The sequence below is a fragment of the Chelonoidis abingdonii genome, chromosome 1 (assembly GCF_003597395.2).
Source record: "Chelonoidis abingdonii isolate Lonesome George chromosome 1, CheloAbing_2.0, whole genome shotgun sequence".
NCBI classification, from domain to species: Eukaryota; Metazoa; Chordata; order Testudines; family Testudinidae; genus Chelonoidis; species Chelonoidis abingdonii.
The window spans coordinates 73,746,995-73,766,575 of record NC_133769.1 but is presented as its reverse complement, the minus strand read 5'-3'; the positions used below and the strand labels follow the sequence as shown (position 1 = coordinate 73,766,575).

Here is a 19,581-nt window from a genome sequence, read left to right as displayed (position 1 = left end):
TTTGTTATCAGGGTTCAGTCTGTCTGAAAAGTCCCGGTGTGTGCTCTCACATAGACACTTTGTTCTTGTTGGTTCTTGTTTTGCTGTTCTTAATCTAAAATAAAGGTCATTCTGATTAAAATTATGTTTCTCCATTCACAAAGAGCAAGCAGATATTTTTGGTTTGTCATGCATCCTGAATTATTAAGCACCTGACTACATGTATTGTAGTTTTAATAATGAGCTCAACATTGTTCTCTTTGTCACTTTGAAACACAGCAATGTATCAGTGAATGTTTGCATTAACTTTATTTTCACCTTTGTTTCTGGAGAAGGGCAACTTCATAGGAAAATGTCTGCTACTGTGTATCCAAATTACAAAGTCACTTTCAAAGATCAGTCACTCATAATTCAACCTCCCATGTTCCTAGAGAACCTAAAACCAAAGCCCTTAGGCTAAATTCAGTTTCACCAGATCTTTGAAGTTTCTTAATAGAAGAGTATCTCCACAATATCTATTAAAATAAAGTTTCAGAGTGGTAGCCATGTTAGTCTGTATCAGCAAAATAGACAAGAAGTCCTTGTGGCACCTTAAAGACTAACACATTTATGTGGGCATAAGCTTTTGTGGGCTAAAACCCACTTCATCAGATCAATGGAGTGAAAAATACAGTAAGCAGTATAAATATTACAGCATGTGAAAAGATGGGAGTTGCCTTACCAAGTGTGGGGGGGAGTCAGTGCTAACAAAGCCAATTCAATTAAGATGAAAGCGAATTCAATTGGCCTTGTTGACACTGACCCCCCCAACTTGGACAAGGACTCATTAAAATAAAGTTGGCTACTCATTGATCAGTTGGCTGCAATACCCACATCCTGCAATTCTGCTGCAGTCATGCTGTTAGTCAGCAGCAATCACTTGGTGGCGCTGCTTTCTTTTTCCATTTGTTTAGCTACACATACAGGCATCAAACCCTGGGGCTATATTACGATGACAGTATACTGATGGCAATTTATAACATGTGTGTTACTTTTAAGGACTTAAATCTAAATCCGAAGATTACATCCTACCCTGTTGTATGCTATTTCAAATGGTTTAGTACAGAATATAGTGCATTGTGTACAGTAAGCATGTTACCAGCACGTGAAATTTAGTTATAACTGTGTCAAAGACTAAGCTTATGTCTACACTACAGTCTATGTCGACAAAAATTACGTTACTCAGCGATGTGAATATTCCATCCCCCTGAGCATGCTACGTCAACATAAGCATTCATGTACACAGAGCTATGTCAGTGGGAGGTAGATTTTTTATGCCGACAGGAGACCTCTCTCCTGTCGGCACAGAGCTGCTTCACTAGATATGCTGCAGCGGCACAGCTGTGCCACTGCAGCGCTGTACAGATAAATATACCCTAAGTGGAGTACTAGAATAATTTAGTCACATTTAACAGTCCATCAGTCCCCACACTTTTCCACTCTTTCAGGAAAGCAGAGTACATGAAGATCATCATTTTGTTAATTAACTTTTATAGAGATAGCTGGATTTTCTTTTTTTTAATAGAAAATACATTTACCAAAAAAAACCCCAAATTTTTTACCAGAAAACTTTAAATTATGTTAAAATCCTAAAATCCTTTGGTTTATGTTTCTTCTTTATTTTCCTCTCCTTTCTTTAAAAGTAAAATTTTATCAATTTTTCTCATCAAAAACTAATTCTGATTTTTAACTTTCAGGGTGGAAGGAATCAAACCTTTTTTTTTTTTAAGCACTCCGGCACTTTTATGTTCGTTAGTGTTTTGTTTCAGTGGTAGAGCATTCACAGTGCAAAGGGTATTTATTCCCCGGAACAATAGCTATTGCAAGTGTTCATTTGCTTTACTTTTCCTATGAGGCCTTCAGAGGTTCCCAGAAAACACAAAGATGAACATGCATGTCAACAACTTCAGGATTAAAAGCAAACGCGTCTTCAATTCCTTGGCTTCGTAGGGTTACCAGCCTTCCCGGATTGTCCTGGAGTCTCCAATAATTAAAGATTAATCTTTAATTAAAGATTATGTCATGTGATGAAATCCTCAGCTCAGTAACATTTCTTCGGCATTCTGGATCCAGGGAAAGCGAGACGGGCAGATTGTGGTTTCTTTGGCGGTGCTTGGATTGCAGCGGACCCGATAAACACCTCGATACCCTGGCGAGAACCTCCATGTGCAGAGCAACAAACGCTGGGCTGGGCGGATGGATCAGCCGCTCCAGGAGGGGTTGCGAGGCTCGGATGCGTGGGCGGATGGATCAGGCGCTTCAGGCAGGGCGCCCACAGAAGCCAATGAACAGGGGCGCTGCGGTCACGTTGCTGCAGCACGCGAGACCCGAGCTCGCCTCCGTCCGCCTCCCGAGGCGGTAGTTGCCAAGCCTGCGCGCGACGCGGGCCGGCATGCAGGAGGGGGGGACTACAAGCCCCAGCATGCAGCGCGACTGGCCCGGCAGCAGGATTGTAGTAACTACGCTTCTGTGGGGGAGGGGACCCGGGCCGCGTGGAGCGTCCGTTCGTGCGTGGGGTGAGAGGTCAGAGCAGTGACGGCAAGATGGCGGCCCCCAGGAAAGCAGAGAGCGGCCAGGTGGCTCCGGCGTCCAAGGGCCGGAGCAGAAAGAAAGCAGGTAAAGGGGAGCCTCGCGGCGGGATCCGAGCGGGAGTCGTGTGTGGCGGAGCGGTTAGACGGCTCGGCCCGGGCTCCGCGCGCGCCTAGGGGGGCGCGGTGCCGCTGCTGCATCCGCAGCCGCCGCCTTGTTCTGGGGGCCTGCGCGCGTTTGCCCCCCCTGGGCTGCGGGGAGGGCTGTGCTCGCGCTCATCCCTGTGAGCACGAGACCTGCTGTAAGGCAGTTGGTGCGGTTGGGGTGAGCTGCACATGGCGACCTGAAAACTAACACCCGCCCCCCACCCCCGATGTGCAACCCGAGCCGTGTGCGAAGTGCAACCTGCGTACCTGGCCTGTGCTGCTCTGGGACCGCTCCTGAGCACCAGCGGTGCGATGCCACGTGTTGTGCCCTACTCGTGGGACGCAGGTGAAGATTCAGTGGGCGGGAACAATGTAGTAGACGCCTAGTAGCAATATTTCGGTGCTCTTTCGCTATGTTGCCTCCAAGTGGCTGTTGCTTTTAAGGGGAATATTGTCTGACCAAAGCGGTGTGAAGAGTTAAGGGTGTTTCACCTTGGTGGGTGTGGGAACCCCAAGTCTTGGGCAGAATGGGGCAGGGGAGCCCCTTGTGGGTAAACAGGCTGAGTGAGCCTAACTGCTGGGGACAAGCTGAGGATGCTCCTTCTGTCAGCTTCATGCTCCACCCTGGCAAGGGATGGCACTGTGTGCAGCCTGCAATGGGGAGGGGAGAGAGAGGGAAAGGGGTGGTTCCTAGCATGAACAGTAGAGAGACCCCACAGGGTAGTGGCCTGGGGAGTGGGGGGTCACCTGGCCCCCCACTGCAAAACAGTACAGTCCCACAGTCCGCCACTCACAACCGAAATGAAGGGAACAGTTCAGTCCCTGATACTCCCCACTGCAGTATAGCAATTCTCTGCTGCTCACAAGCCATAAGCTGAGGAAGGGAGGAAATCTATCTGTGTCTGTGCTTCCCTGCTCTCATTTCTCCCCTGCCCCCCATCCTCTCTTTCAGACCTTCCCCCTTGCACATGCTCTCCATGCAGGCTCTGTCAGGCAGGACAAGTGGACAGGGCTGTGTACTTGGAGCTGTGCTGAAGGGCCAGGTGAGGAGGGGAGTGGAAAGATGCAGTTTTGGGGGGGCAACACCTCTATATGCCTCTGCATCTCCCCCCTGGATGTGACATCACAGCATCACAAATGTTGGTCTTATGCGGCAGTTATGTTACTGTTACCAACTGGACAATTCACAGTAGGGAAAATGTTTCCAGGGGAAATGTTGCTTGTAAGCAGTGGTTGCTCTTACGAAGTGTTAGTACAAACAAGTGTCTACTCTACATCCATTTGGGGCAAGTGTAAGCCAGAGTCACAGTGGCACTACACTTCTGTAGTCATGCCAGGAATGGGACATGACATAGAATGAGTGTGCACAGTGATTTGCTAGTAGTGGGTGTGGTAATGATACAAGGCTATAACTGGTCCAGGGTGGGTGGCTAGTAGGGATGCTCAGTGTTTGGTGGGCGTGGATGGCTTCCTGTTTTTGTTTCTTCCCCCCCCCCCCAAAAAAAAAGATAAACAGAATAAAATCAAAATGTGCAGCTGAATCCCTTCACCCCAGTTGCTTCTCACACAGACATCCCCAGATAACATTTATAGTGACTGACCCTTGTCCAGGGTCAGGCGCCAGGGGTGTGTCGCAGACCATGTCTACATTTAGGCAGCCTGTGTTTACATTTATCTCTACATATGTAGCTCCAGAAAGGGTTTCCAGATGTACTAACTGGAGACCAAAAGCCCAGTTACTGCGGGGGGCTGGCAGGTCATGAACTCATGCCAACCCCTGCTCAACCAGGGTTGCCTCCCCCAGAGCAGAGGGGATTCAGCTGGTGGGAGAGGAAGGAAAGTAGAGAGCAGCGAGCAATATGGGGAGGGGAGAGGAGTGAGCAGAAGGCAAGGCCTCGGGGGGCAGGGTTGTGGCCTTGGTGAAGGGGCAATAACTTAGTGGAGAAGCGGGATTGGAGGGGGGGGGGGTCTGATTTTCAAAAATCAGTAAGTTGGGAATCCTAACTACACACTGCAGTGAAAGGCTCTGGCGGGGGGAAGCAGTGCTGCCTCTCCCCTGCCAGAGCCTTTCACTGTGGTGGGTAAAGGCTCTGGCAGCAAGGAGGTGACAGGACACTACACAGATATGTCTATACTGCTATTCTTGGGATGCACTGTTGGGGCACATAGAGAGCCTTGTAGGGTACATACACTGAGGGTTCAGGCATACAGGGCATTCTGCTTGCTGAAGCTGTGCCTCGCCATCTCCCCTGCCATTTATACCTGTGCTAGCTGGGTGTGCTGTGTCTGTATTCTGCATACCACTGCAAGTATAGATATACCTTCAGATCATATCTAACACCAATAGTTGGTTACAGAGAAAGGAAGCAGGATGGGGACATAGAGACTAATGGATTTTGTGTCTTTCAAATACTTCCTTGTTACTTGTAAGCAAATAATACCAAGAATTTCAGATGTAAATGGGCCAAGAATTATCCAGTCCTCTGTAAACTAAATGTTAGGTGTGAAGGGCTGTCTTTAGTTATTTTTTATTACTGTCTGCTTTGTGCTTTTCTCCCTCATTTATACCAATTATTTCCCACTCCCAGTGTGGTGGTGATCATCTTTGCCAAACATTTGGGAATACAGTTTGTTTTAAAACACTACGCTAAATAAAGGCCTAGTTTTGCAGACTTAGGGCAGATCTATACTAGAAGTGCTACATCGGCGTAGTTGCAGTGTGTCTTTGAAGACGTTCTGTGCCGTTCTATGTCAGCACACTTAGTCCACCCCTGCGAGAGGTAGAAGCTGTGTCAGTGGGAGAGCATCTCCTGCTGACATAGCGCAAGTGTGGACCGCACATACGTCTCTGTAACTTGCATTGCTCAGGGAGGTTTCTTTTCCACCCCCCTGAGTGACACATATTAGATCGACTTAAGTAGAAGTGTAGTCCTACCCTTAGTCACATATATAATATTAAGCAATTTGAGTATTCTCATTGCTATCAACAATAACAGGTTTGACTGCTAGAGTTCTGTTGCACCAATTGCTCCAGTTATGAGGAACTTTTGACAATGTTGGTATGAATTATTTTGTAACATTAAAGTGAGGTGCTTAAAGTCAGATTGTCCTTTCCACCGCCTCTCTAAACTACTCCAGATAGTAAAGAAATGTTACGTCACTCAGTTTGAATAACACACTAAATAATGTTATTGTGCATTCTCACTCCTCAGAGCTCACCCTAATGACTAAATAAAAATTAGCCCACAAATGTCTGTCACCAAATCTTATTTTCTTGTTTCCTGCACAGAAAAATGTCTAATAACTACACACCGTCATTAAACTTGTCTGCCCGGTAATCATTTGTTTTTATTATAATATCTGCTAAGCAGAACAAATGAAATCATCTGTGCAAACAAAATGAAACAGCTTAAATTTTTCATAATATTTTTATTAGAATTAATCATCATGGAAGTTGAATGGCTCAAGTGATTGTTAATGGTATGTGACATTTCTCTGCTCAGGCTCCAATTCAGCAAGGAGTACCACTTGAAAGCTGAAAGTTGTGTGGTGTCTTGTATGAAATGAATTATTAGGCTCAGTCCATTTTCTAAAGAGCAGGTGTCCACGTCAATGGAATCACTATCAGGGTTTATTAGTGTCCTTGTTGGCCTCCATGCCGAGACTGCCAAACACTGAAGTCTCTCTTATCCATGGGTCTGCATTGCTGCTGACCTTCCTTATCTGCTCCTTGAATAGAGGACTTTAAGACCTGCATTTCAATATTCTTGAACATCTACAGCTACTCCTGATTTCAGAGGGAGTTGTTGTTACTCAGCATGCCCCAAAAATCAGACACACCCACTCAAAGATTTAGGACTGTTAACCTAGTTCCTTTTTTAATCATTAAATGGGAAAAAAAACTAGTCATTGTTGAAGGGAAAAGCACTCTAAATCAAGTGATTTTTTTTTTTTGATTTTTTTTTTAAATTTGTAACAGTAAATGAGTCAGAACTTCTCACTGTTCCTGATGGATGGAAAGAACCAGCCTTTACAAGAGAAGATAATCCTAGAGGGCTTCTGGAAGAAAGCAGCTTTGCAACTCTGTTTCCGAAATACAGAGAAGCTTACTTGAAAGAGTGCTGGCCATTGGTGCAGAAAGCCTTGAATGAACATGTATGAGTAATTCCTAGATATATATTAAGTAAACTTATTTTATACCATTTCAAAGATTTATGACACCTAATGTTAATTATTTAAAGCAAAATCATAGAGGAAAATTCACTACTTTCACATTATTTAAAATATATATTTCTTAATATACTAACTCATATTTTAAGAATTTAGAATGGAATCCTGCACTCTTATTTGAATGTATTAAGTTGGCAATCAGTTTAGAAATCAAACCTGCACACAGCATAAAAATAGTAATGTTTTATTCTGACGATGTACTACGTGTGATTGACCATTATTTTTAATTTCTATATAAATATTGCAGCATGTGAATGCGACATTGGACTTAATTGAAGGTAGTATAACTGTCACCACAACTAAGAAGACTTTTGATCCATATGTGATCATCAGGGCAAGAGACTTAATAAAGCTTTTAGCAAGAAGTGTTCCATTTGAACAGGTTTGTAACTAAAGCCACTAATTTATATTAGCTATTTAGTAGGTCAACTTTAATACTGCATTTATCTATATTAAATTATGTTAATTTTACATTCCTATTTTTAAAGAAGTTTATGATTTTCAAATAAAAGTCAGTTGTGGAGAATAAAATACAATTTTCAAAAAAAAATACATCTGGGAATACTGAAACTGCTTAGATCAGAGTGTTCAGCTGACTTCCATTTAGTAATAAGTGATGAATTTGGGCTCACAATGACATAGTGCTGATTGCCTGTATGTTTGCTTCTCTCTTATTTCTAACATAGCTTTGATTTTCCTTTTTAGGCAGTACGCGTCCTTCAGGATGACACTGCATGTGACATCATTAAAATAGGATCTCTAGTCAGAAACAGAGAGAGATTTATAAAAAGAAGACAAAGACTCATTGGGCCAAAAGGATCCACTCTGAAGGTACATCTTACAAGTGTTATAATTAAGATCTTAATTGTGTGAAGTTGTTTATCTGAGCACCAATTTATACTTTTTATTCCCTTTTTTGTATAGGCTTTGGAACTGTTAACAAACTGTTATATCATGGTTCAGGGGAACACTGTTTCAGCTCTGGGACCTTTTAATGGGCTAAAAGAGGTGAGAGAGAGAGAGCTCACTAGCTTTTTTAACAGATCCCCTACCACCAGCCTTGCCCTGCCCCCCCTCCACCTCCACTTACCTTCCAGCTAGGATCCGGCTCCTACCCACCCCCGCTGCTAGCTAGCGCGTAGCTACTTCTGAGACAACTCCTCATCCCAACAACCTCAGCATTCTTTAAACCCTCCAGCACCCACCCACTTACTAACCAACCCAAGCATCCCTAGATAGCCTCCATCTGACCTACCCCAGTACTCACCCGTCTTCCATTGCTATCCCTGCCTTTACTTGGGGCATAGAGTGTTTAACCGTCAGGTGAAGTTGATAGTTATATTCAAATTATTTGTTGGCATGAACATTAACTCATTGAATAATTTGCATGACTGTCACACGTGGATCTGCACTCAACTTGATCCCTTGCTGTTTTTAGCGGTCTGATCACGGGAAAGGTAAGTGGGTCAACCTACATCATACACAGTAGGGGCAGAAACAATGCAGAAATACATGTGTTTCATGAGGATGGAAATATTGCTCTGAGACATTTGCTTATCAAGCTGACCAACACCGCCTCATTGTTTCTTTGTACTGCTTTGTCTTTCTCTCTGCATCCATCTATTGTCTCTTACTTAGAGTGTGAGCGCCTTGGGGCCATCCTTTTGTTCTCTGTTCAGCAACTAGCCCAGTGCACTCCTGGTCCGTGGCAGGGGCTGCTAGGTGCTACAGTAATACAGATGATGATAATAAATATAAAGGTATATGAGTACTAGTATTTTTCAGAGTCAGTGTAACTGGTTTCATTGTCAGATTGAGTGCTGTTTTGAGTTGCGAACTCTGCAAGAGAATGTTACAAGAAGTTGTTTCCACTGGAATTATAATACAATTCGCGGAAACCTTTCTGTTGATTGTGGGTGTTGTAAGCCATTTATTTGATAAAAATCTAAATATGGTGGTAAATTGTGCCTTTTTAAAATTGAAGATATCACTTAAAAATTTAAAAATCATATTTCTATCTGAAACTTACTTTTGTTATGGGGAACTACTAAGTAATTAGTTTTAAGATAACTAATTCAAAAAGGTTTAGAGAAAAATATTTCTCTAAAGTTCCACTTGTGCAAAGGAGTTTGAAGAAATCATTGTATATTTAGGATTTTCAGTTACAATAATTTAGAATATTGATTGTGTTTTCCCTTCCCCTTGCTTTTTTTTTTTTTTTTTTTTTTAAACCTAGGTTAGAAAAGTGGTCCTGGACACTATGAAGAATATTCATCCCATATATAACATAAAGGTCGGTGTGGTCTGGTGCATTATATTAAGGCTAGTGCATTACTGTGCATTTTGTAAGGGGTTGCATCTTTGTCTATTTTTCTCTATTAAGGTATGTTCCTTGTCACAAGGTACCTTAATTTATAAAAAGCTGTATCAATTAAGTATTCCTGTGATACTTTATTTTGAGGGTTTCTCCTATAATGCAGTTTTTTAAAGAAACATTTGCAGTATATTGCTTTTGATATACTTCTGTGTATTAGGGTACACAATCAGTGTAATCATAACAGTACCTGACAAAGCACCAAAGGAAAAGTGCATATTCGTCTGTGTGTCTCCATGATTAGCAGATTGATACTTATTAATATAATGTCAAGGCAGCTTCCCTGGTACTGTTAATGTCTCTGAGCCCTGTTAGAATGAACTCCTTGAGACATAATTACCTCGCATGTTTGACTGCTCCTGCTTAAACCACCGAATTTCCTTGTGAGTGTAAGTGATTCGCTATATATTTAAATAACTGGACTTAGGAAGTATGTCACTTATATGTTTTAAATAATATTTCTTTTTAATATTGTGAAATGATTGAAGACTCTCATGATTAAACGGGAGCTGTCAAAGGACCCTGAACTAAGAACACAAAGTTGGGAACGATTTTTGCCTCAGTTCAAACACAAGAACTTGAACAAACGCAAGGAGCCAAAGAAGAAAAGTGTTAAGAAGGAGTACACACCTTTCCCACCTCCGCAACCAGAAAACCAGGTCAGTCTAAGCCTTGTGTAATTCAGCAGGAAAGCTAAAAGGTCCTGAAATCTTGCTCATAAGGAATTGGGAACAGTAATCCGTTGATGCTGGATGCTTCCTCAGTATCAGTCTCTAACAAACAAATATGTGTTTTACAGATTGATAAAGAGTTGGCAAGTGGTGAATACTTCTTGAAAGAAAGCCAGAAGAAACGAAAGAGGGTGGAAGAGATAAAGGTAAGGCGGTTCTGATTTGTTTCAGCCTTCAGCAAAAAGAAAATGAGTTTGGTTTTTTTGGTCAGTACAGTTCTCATTTTGTCTGATGTGACTTAAGTCAAGTGTTAGACTTTTTTGTTTGTATTTTAGGCAAAACAAGCAGAAGCCGTTAGAAGGAGACAAGAGGAAAGAAATAAAGCTTTTATCCCTCCCAAGGAAAAGCGAGTTGTAAAACCTAAAAAAGGTAATGTTTGTTTCCTATCTCTAGAATCCTTTCTACTGCTTTTATTTAAAGCTACTTTCTTTTGGTTGGTGGCTATTTAGCTAACCGAGGTATATGGAGCATTAAGTATGAAATTCACCTTGTGGGTGAGGAGGTTCAGTGCAAGGCCCCCTCACTATTTAAATCCATGAGTGGAGCTGCATGAGGCAATGGAATAGATGAAGCAGCCCACAGCAGTGCTGCCTTTGAAAGTTTGGTGTAACAAAGTGTCGACTCTAGAGAGTGACTCTGGGAGAAAAGCCAGAGGGGGTCTACTGGATCATCAGGCATACAGAAGGTGCATTGGCTACTTTAGTCTGTGCGCTAGAATAGGAGCTATAAAGGTTATTTTTACACTTTAACAGTTTCTTTAAATTAAAAGAAAAGATGGTTGATGTTTGAAAATTAAAGGCAGTACTTGGAGCAGAGGTGGGTAAACTTTTTGGCCTGAGGACCACATCAGGGTTCCAAAATGATATGGAGGACTGGGTAGGGAAGGCTGTGCCTCCTCAAACAGCCTGGCCCCTGCCCCCATCCACTCTCTCCCACTTCCCTCCCCCTGACTGCTCCCCGCAGAATCGCTGACCTATCCAACCCCCCTGCTCCTTGTCCCTTGACTGCCCCCTCCTGGGACCCCTGCTCCTGACCGTCACCTCCCCCCCCCCAACCCCACTCCCTATCGGAATGCGGCCCTGCGAACATGGGCAGAGGACTCAGGAGGAGCAGGGGCAGCTGCACAGCTGGAGAGAAGCAGCAGTTTCCCTGGAGAGAAGCAGCGGGTTCACCGTGCTCCCGCCACCCACATCACCCGCCTGCTCCCCTGCCCCTGCAGTGCAGCCCCTCCCCCCCATGGGGGGGTGCGCTGGTGCTGAACTGCCTGAGTGCCCAGCCCTGTGCCAGGGCACTCTGTGTTCACTGGTAAATCTGCCCCTGAGCCATGCCACCAAGCTGGAGCCAGCCACGCTGCCGGCACAGCGAGCTGAGGCTGCAGGGGTAGGGGAACAGCAGGGGAGGGGCTGGGGCTAGCCTCCCTGGCCGGGAGCTCAAAGGCTGGGCCGGATGGACCCGCCATAGTTTGCCCACCTCTGACTTAGAGGGAAAAAATTGAGATGCTGTAAAAGTATCCCATCCTGAACTGGAACTAAAGGTCACACACTAACATTTTTTGCAAATCGACAAAAAATTGGTTGAGATCTATCAAAATGTTTGTTTCAATATTTTTGAAACTTTTACATTTCAATCTTCTTTATTTTTAACATTTTACTACGACGACTTAAATTGCTAAACAAAAAGTTGTTTTTGACTGAAAATCAGAATTTTTCACTTAGAAAATGTTGAAATGGGAATTTTTGGCAACTTTGAAACTTTTTTCAACAAAAAATGTAGAAACAAATTCATCAAAACCAACCCTTTTGCACAAACAGTTTTGGTTTTGACAAATCGGCATTTTTCTCATGCAAAAAGATTGTGTCAAAAAATTCTCTACCAGCTCTACTTTTACCCACTGTGTATACTTAATGTAAATCTCTCAGCCTTCCCAAATAAATTACAAAAACATTTTTGAAGTTAAAGAGAAGAACTGAGATCCAAAAATGTCAGCTCAATCCTATGCTCAAGTAGGAAGTCGCTTATGTGAGATAAGAACACTTGATCCTATCTCATGATTTCTGTCCAAGAAAGATAGGGGCAGGAAATCCCAAGTTTCTGGTTTATATGGATATTAAAATCCTTTTATTAAAATCACTGCTTGCAAAGGCCACTGGCTGGGGAGGACAAAAACCTCCCATCCCCCCCATCTCTTTCTTTCTGTGTTCACTGTTAGACAGCTCATTGTGTATAAACATGGAATCATTTTGTAGACTGTTTCCAGTAGATACTGGAAAAAAATCAAGAGGGATGTTTCTCATATTTGTATGTTGGTTTTTATTGTGTAGCTTCTACTGAAACAAAAATTGATATTGAAGCAATCAAGGAAAAGGTGAAGAAAGCAAAGAAAAAGAAGCTGGGAGCTCTTCCAGTGGAAGAAGTTAAATTAAAGATTGCAGCAGATGAAAAGAAAAAGAAGAAGAAGAAATGATTTGCCAGCTGGAACACTTGCATTTCTTTTACACTTGCCAAGGAACTGTTTTTGTACTTTGAAGATTTAAGACGTGGGGTTATCAGCGTTGCAATACTGCCAGTGAACACTGATGAAAAGATTCAAAAACGTGTTCATGACAGAGAGACTATGTTGGGGATTTATGGACCTAAGTAAGCAGTGTAAAATCTTTGGAGCTTGAAAAGAAAATCATTTGGTATCCTCACTGTCACATCATAAACAACTGAAAAGGTACAATAGTATCTTTTCACCATTCACGTCATACGTGTGAGAGCAATTAGGAGTTTTAAACCTTACATGAAGATTTTCAGTATTGCATAATACAAAAAGCAAGTTGGGGAAGGGGGTTTGGTACAGAACGCTAAACATCAGGCCATAAGAATTTGTGAGGAATATGTTAGGGGATTGTTTGTTTTGGGGTTTTTTGAAGAAATGTTTCTCTAACAGTATAACATACTTCAAATATGGAGATGTTATATCTGATTACTTTTGTAAAAGCCACCAGTTGTATTTTTATATATTATATGTCATTCTGTTTATCAGAGCTAATATTTATTTTTCATACGTGTGGTGTGTATTTCTTAACTATTTGTCTTCTACACATTATAATGTGACTGCAGTGTAAGTGACATTGTTTCCATGTAGGATATGCAGATACCTATCATAAGACACATGTTTAATTTCTTCAGTTTATGGAAGCAGATTTGAAACAAACGAAGCATTATGAAAGAATGCAAATTTCGGTGTGCGACACTGACATTTTATACCCTAACTCTGGGCCAAGGGAATAAAATACTGAAGGAGAAGTAACTGCTGAGAAACATACTAATAAAAACTGGCAAGCCCACATGGAACTCATTGAATAATAGAAGTACTTATGTATATATTTTTCTGTTAAAAATAAAAGAATTTTGGAACAATTATTAAGCTGATCAAATTTGAACAAGGATATGGCAGTATCAGAGCAGCATGTAACTAAAATTTAGTTCTTACCCTTACTAATTAACTCGTGAAAATTAATGGTTACCATTTAATTTATTTTTCTTAAGAGTAGCATGCCTACATCAGGCAACATATGGTGCCACCATCAGTACTGCCCTTTATTAAGTCTCAATCCTTAATTTAACTTTCTGAGTGAGTAGGTGTGACTGGTTGCTTTGAGGCCCTGATGACCCAGAGGGAATATCTATAAACATTAGAAAATCTTAATGTGGAGATTAAACCGATCATATGACTTGATCAGACTGAACTTGAAGGAGAACGAGACATGATGCAGAGATTTGGCCGTTGGAGTTCATTGCAAGGTAAGTACCTAATTTTTTGAGCCCTGGTTGTAGACAGTTATATATAAAGTATCTCAACTTTAATTTTTAAGCCATTTTACTCCATTTTTTTGCTATTTCTAAGGCCTGGTCTACACTGGAGTGAGGAGGGAATTGATCTAAGTTATGCAACTTCCGCTATGTGAATAACGTAGCTGAAGTCGAAGTACTTAACTGTGGTCGACTGCTGACGCTCCCCCTTCAACTCTGCCTGCACCTCTTGCCCCGGTGGAGTTGATGGGAGAGTGCTTGGCAGTCAATTCATCATGTCTTCACTAGATGCAATAAATTGACCCCTGCTGGATCGATTGCTCCGCAAGTAAGTGTAGATATCCCTAAGGGACAATAATATTCGATACATTTTCTTTCAGTAATGTATGTAGGCCTTTCTCTTAAACCTTTTTTTTTGTAAACATGTTCCGGACCTTTTTATTTTATTTCAGTAGATGGAGATTGTCAGAGAAAAACAGAGTTCTCACTCTCAGCTTGGGTGCAGCAAGTCAGATACTTTATTATCTCTAGCAATTGTGTGGAGGGAGAGAGCTAAACAGGTCTCTCTCCAGGTAAATAATTACAGCAAGCATTTATACTTTTGTTACATACAATAATGGGCAACAGCTGCATTTTGTTTATACATAGGTCTTCCTGATATCTTATTTTTCACAGTCTACATTCCATACTTATCTAACACAAGGTCACAACAACTTCTCTCACAGTTCTTTCCCACTCGCCTCACACAATCCTCGCTTCTACAAGTTTCACGTTACTAGGGTTACAGCTAGCCTGACTCTTGCTCACTGAGGGGACTGTTTGCATTGAAATTCCCTTCACGGCCCTGTCTATTCTTTCTCTACTTCCACAGGATTAACTAGAAATAAAACTCCCAGGAGTAACCAACTGGCTGGCATTCCATTCATACTCTTGAGATTTGTAGATTTTAAAGCTAGAGGTGAACATCATTTAGGGATCATTTAGTCTGGCCACCTACATATCACAAGTAATAGACCTCATAAAAGTATATTTCTCCCATGTCTGTGAAAGATGAGATGGGATTTAGACCCATGATTACTTGCATACAAAGTAAGAACCATTCTACTGGACCAGTGCTGCTCAACCTCTTCAGCTTGGTGACCCCTTATTTGAAATTGAACATTTTCACAGCTCCCTTGCATGAACACCTATACCCTGATATAACGCTGTCCTCAGGAGCCAAAAAATCTTACCGCATTATATCGAACTTGCTTTGATCTGGAGCACACAGCCCTGCCCCCCTGGAGTGCTGCTTTACTGCATTCTATCCTAATTCATGTTATATCAGGTCTTGTTATATCGAGGTAGAGGTGTACTTTAAAAGTAAGTATAAAACAATCAGTCATAATGATAAGTCTAAATTAGTTGCGTGTGTGTTGACATGACAGAATACCTGACTTGGAAGGGCAAGGATGTGGTAAGAATGGGAGTGAGATTTTCTTTGGTTTAGATTGTAATAAAACTTTTAATACCTTCCAACTTTGTGACTCTGACATTCTGGAGTGCAATCTAAACCAGTGAGGGGTTTTTACTACTTGCTGTGCAACCTGGGGGGCCTCAATTTTTTGCTGCTGTAGCTCCCACTGTGGAGCAGCCAAACAGCATGGAGGTTACACTTGGAGTGTCTGTGTATAGCTGCAGCCTGACAGCACACACTGGCTTCCACCAGCCTTGGTGACCACTTACAGGATGACCCCAACACATTCCCAGACCTGAGTTTTCACTCATAATATGTATTCTGCACCGTCCAGCCCTTTCCTGGACAATTCAGATATGTTAGGTCCATTGCCCCTGTAAGGGAACAATAGCCAACAGTTTGCTAATTTAAATGGAATTACTCAAACAATTCAATGGGAATGCCACACTGGCTTAGTTTTGATTAAAGAATAAAACAAGTTTATTTATGTAGAAAGTATGAGTTTAAATGAGTACAAGTACAAAGCATTACAGTCAGAAATGGTTACAAGAGAGAAAAAGATAAAATGCTTTCTAATGCTGAAGTGTAACAAACTAGACTTAATTCAAGAGAAAATTCTTACAACATGGTCCCTAGTACCAGGACTGACCATGGCTTTCTCTGGAGGATCTCATTACTACTTCAAGCATTATCTGTATGAGTTTACCAGAAAGTAACATGAGTCACTCCTCCCCCACAACACAACCTTGTAAAATAATTGTAATGAGAGGACTTACGCTGGCCTCCCTCAGAATCCCCAACCCATCCTGCTCCTTTCCCCCTCACCGTCCCCCAGAGGACCCTACCCCTGCTCCCCGACTGCCCCGCTGAGTCCTGACAGACCCGGAACGCCCATAATCCAACCCCCCCCCCATTTCTTGTCCCCTGACTAGCCCCCAACCTCTGCCCCCTCCCTGTTCCTGGGACTCCCTGCCCCTTAGCCAAGCCCCCTGGCCCCGGCCTCTTACCCCTGGCTTCCCCCCTCACCTGGAGCCTCAGCGCATCCAGCACCTTCCCTGGACAGAGGCAGCCTGTCTCCGGCGTGGCCCCTGAGCTTCGCCCCGCTCACTGCCGTGCAGTAAGGGGGCGGGGCTGTGAGCTCTAGGCTGAGTGGAGGAAGCTCAGGCCCTGCTGGAGCTTACAGCCCCACCCCCTGACCACATGGCCCTGAGCGGGCTGGAGCATTGCATTGCATACTGCTTTATGATTGTTGTATCCTTGTAAACATTTGATTGGCTTATATCAAATTGATTGCTTTAAAAACCATGTACTGTTTTTCTCTTAAAATATATGTGTGTTCATCAAGTCTTGGCTGGCTTTCTCTGTGGAATGTGAGAGTGTATGAGGTCCATCCAAACTTTGGCACAGTGAAGTTGACTCTCCTAGAGTAAAGACAGTATGTGAATACCCAAAGCTGAATAGTACCACTTTGTACAGCTGCAAAGGAATATGTAGTATTACTCCTGGGGCAATTCTGTGCCACAGCGCACGTGCGTATTTCCTGTGCTGCACATATTTTTGCAGAAAAGTTGTTGCAATTCTGCATTTTGCCCACCAGAGGTCATTTGGTGCTAGAATGAAGCAGCTGCACCTGGCCAGCCCCAGCTATGATAGGGAAGAGAAAGAGCCTGCTTTCTTCACAGCACCTGTTGGGCCAGATCAGGAGGAAGGGATTAGGGGAGACAGACATTGTGGGGCTGCTGGGCAGTCAAACGGGCTCATAAGGACTAGTGAAGGAGGACAGACTGGGATGGGCTCAATGGGAGTGGAGGCACAGGGCCAAAAGGGTGGGAGGGAGGTGCAGGGTCACATGCATAGAGGGGAAAGGGGTCCAGAGTTACAGGGGGAGAGGAAGATGGCTGAGTAGGGGCACAGAGACACGTAGGGACAGGGGTGCAGGAGTACATGGAGATGAGGGGAGAGGGCTGGCTGAGGAGGTGCAGGGACAGGGGGATGGTGAGACTGGGTATTTATGGGTGGGGTGGTGCAGGACACAGGGACAGGGGCAGCTGTGCCTGACTGAATGGGATAGGCTAGAGGTCAACCAGAGTCTGCATGGGGGAAGCTCCTTAACAATCTCCCCCTGCCCCGCCCCGTTCCATACTTTTCCCACCCATACCTAACAACTCTTCAAGTTCACACCCAGGCTCCTTCCTAGCAATTACTTTTTCTTCTCCCTCAGCTCCTCCATTACCCCTGACTCCCCAGGCCTTTGCACTGCTTCTGAGGGGTGCAGGAAATGCATTTCTGTATTGTAGTTTAAATGAATTATTATTCAGAATTCTGTGTTAATATGCCTAGTAAGGAATCTATTTGTCAAAATACATTTCCTGAATCTTTTTTGTTGTCTATATTGTTATACACATACTTGCTGATAGGTATTTTGAAAAAAATTATCAAAATAATTGAAACTGGCAAAATTTATATTGTGTTATTTTGACAAATAAAATATGGAGAATTTTAAAATATTGTGTGCAGGATTCCCCCAGGAGTAACATAGGTTGCAAGGCTGTGGAGAATCAGACCAGCTAAATACAGGACTGGGCCAGCTGGAATGAATTATTAAGTAATGTGCTCTGAGCAATTAGAGTCAGCAGTTAACAAACAGCTCTTTCCTTCTGGGAAAGGACATTGCTCATTTATAAAGGTCTTTTCAAGTGTTGCTGGTCTAAAACAATTACTTTTTGATTAACTTCACTTAGAAATCAGCCTTTTTTAAGATCCTGAGATGGGGTAAGCCTGTCTATTCATTTTCAATGGCTTCTGTAAAGTCTGTAAATGCTTGTCAGTTAGACCTCAAAATACTCTGGTATTGATATTCTGGTATCTGATTGTCTTGCCTGCCTGGGGTTCTAACAGAGCACTGTGTAATACTTGAACCTTTGCATGTTTTTATCTCTGAGCTAAACCTGTAATTTGTGCTCTCACAGATTAGAGTCTGAGGTAACATTTCTGTTTGATTTTTCTCTAATGAGTAATGTAGCTGCAACTGTTCAGTGAGTTGAAACTTTTATTCCCACAAGTCTTACAATGTACTTATTTAGATGTTGTTGATAAGATGCTTTTAATTTAATCTTTCTTACCTAATCATGTCACTAACCTTACAGACTTCACATAGAGAGAGAGAGAAGCCACTTTCTCAACCATTCCGGCTTGTCTCCATTAATTGTTGGAGGTATTTGAAGCCACTGGGATAATTTCCTCTCAATCTTAGTTTGCTGTATGACAGAGGCAACACTTAAACTAGTCAATCAAATACAAAAAAAAACAAAAAACCCTTCTATAATAGAATAATAGAAACAAGAGTAAAAGGAATAAATTGCCAAGAACATATTCAAGGGACCCTGCCAACATGAAATCTAGTAAATTTAAAATATGAGTTCAAAAAGTAGCCTCGGGTACAGCACCTGTCCCTTGGCATCCCTGCTTGCTTCTGTGGTTTTACAACTGCACTTTTCCGGTTGTTAAACATACTTTCTTTTTTCCTTATGTTCAAAAGAGCCACTAAACAACAGTAGAAACTAACTAAAGCCCTACTACTCCAAATACTTATGAATATGAGCAACTTTATATGTGAAAATAAGCCCACTGATTTCAAATTGTAACTCAGGTGGGTCATTTCTGCACTGAATTTGATGGGACTACTCCCTGTCCTGAAGCAAAGTTACTCACATATACGTATACTGAATTGGTCCTTATTTACCTATATCAGGAACAATGAAATTAACTAGACATAAAATGCTGACCGATTCATTCATTAAAAAAAAAATCTGAATAGCTGTAACAACAGTAGATTTGAGGGGGAGAGGGAGGAACTTCGACAGAGTTGTGTACGTTTCTTTTGTTAAGCTGATGGTGTTCCTTTTTCAGCAAGAATCATGTCACCTGTGCTGAAATTTGGCTTTAGCTATCACTGCATTTTATTTAGAATGTTCGTATCCCCAGAGAAACTTTGATAGGTGAGATTTTTTAAAAATAGTGCATATATGAGAGAGAGTGAGAGAGAGCCAAGAAATGCAAAATTAAGGTTTTAGTAAAAAGGAAAAAATAAAGAAGTAGCCCTATTAATCTTAGGGTTTTATATTGCCACTCATCACTACAGTATGTGAGCACCCGACAAATAAAATCGCTAGCAATAACTAAGTCCCTAGTGAACTTCATGGAATCTCTGTCGCTTCTGTTTCAGAGTAAGATCTCTGCTTGGGGAAGAGTTTATGTATTTCTAAATTCATTATGTTTCTTTTATGGTTGCTTGTTCAG

The 19,581-nt window shown here is 42.3% G+C and overlaps 1 protein-coding gene across 2 annotated transcripts; it reads left to right on the top strand.

The window, feature by feature from the left end:
- The first annotated feature begins 2,509 nt into the window (after positions 1 to 2,509).
- Positions 2,510 to 12,593, top strand: KRR1 (KRR1 small subunit processome component). 2 transcript variants are annotated; one of them, XM_032790804.2, is made up of 10 exons: positions 2,510 to 2,634; positions 6,673 to 6,848; positions 7,171 to 7,305; positions 7,629 to 7,754; positions 7,848 to 7,931; positions 9,160 to 9,216; positions 9,786 to 9,956; positions 10,097 to 10,174; positions 10,304 to 10,397; positions 12,350 to 12,593. In XM_032790804.2, the coding sequence occupies exons 1-10, from the start codon at positions 2,562 to 2,564 to the stop codon at positions 12,490 to 12,492; spliced, it is 1,137 nt and encodes a 378-aa protein (XP_032646695.1). In that variant the 5' UTR covers positions 2,510 to 2,561; the 3' UTR covers positions 12,493 to 12,593. The 2 variants fall into 2 exon arrangements, with proteins under 2 accessions (XP_032646695.1, XP_032646696.1); XM_032790805.2 differs by lacking the exon at positions 7,848 to 7,931.
- Positions 12,594 to 19,581: the final 6,988 nt, after the last annotated feature.

Bases quoted from the DNA above. Each gene is read 5' to 3' on its own strand.
- KRR1 (XM_032790804.2), top strand. From the start codon at position 2,562: ATGGCGGCCCCCAGGAAAGCAGAGAGCGGCCAGGTGGCTCCGGCGTCC. The intron at 6,849-7,170 runs GTATGAGTAATT...TAAATATTGCAG, and splicing joins AGAAAGCCTTGAATGAACAT to CATGTGAATGCGACATTGGA. The intron at 10,175-10,303 runs GTAAGGCGGTTC...TTTGTATTTTAG, and splicing joins AGAGGGTGGAAGAGATAAAG to GCAAAACAAGCAGAAGCCGT.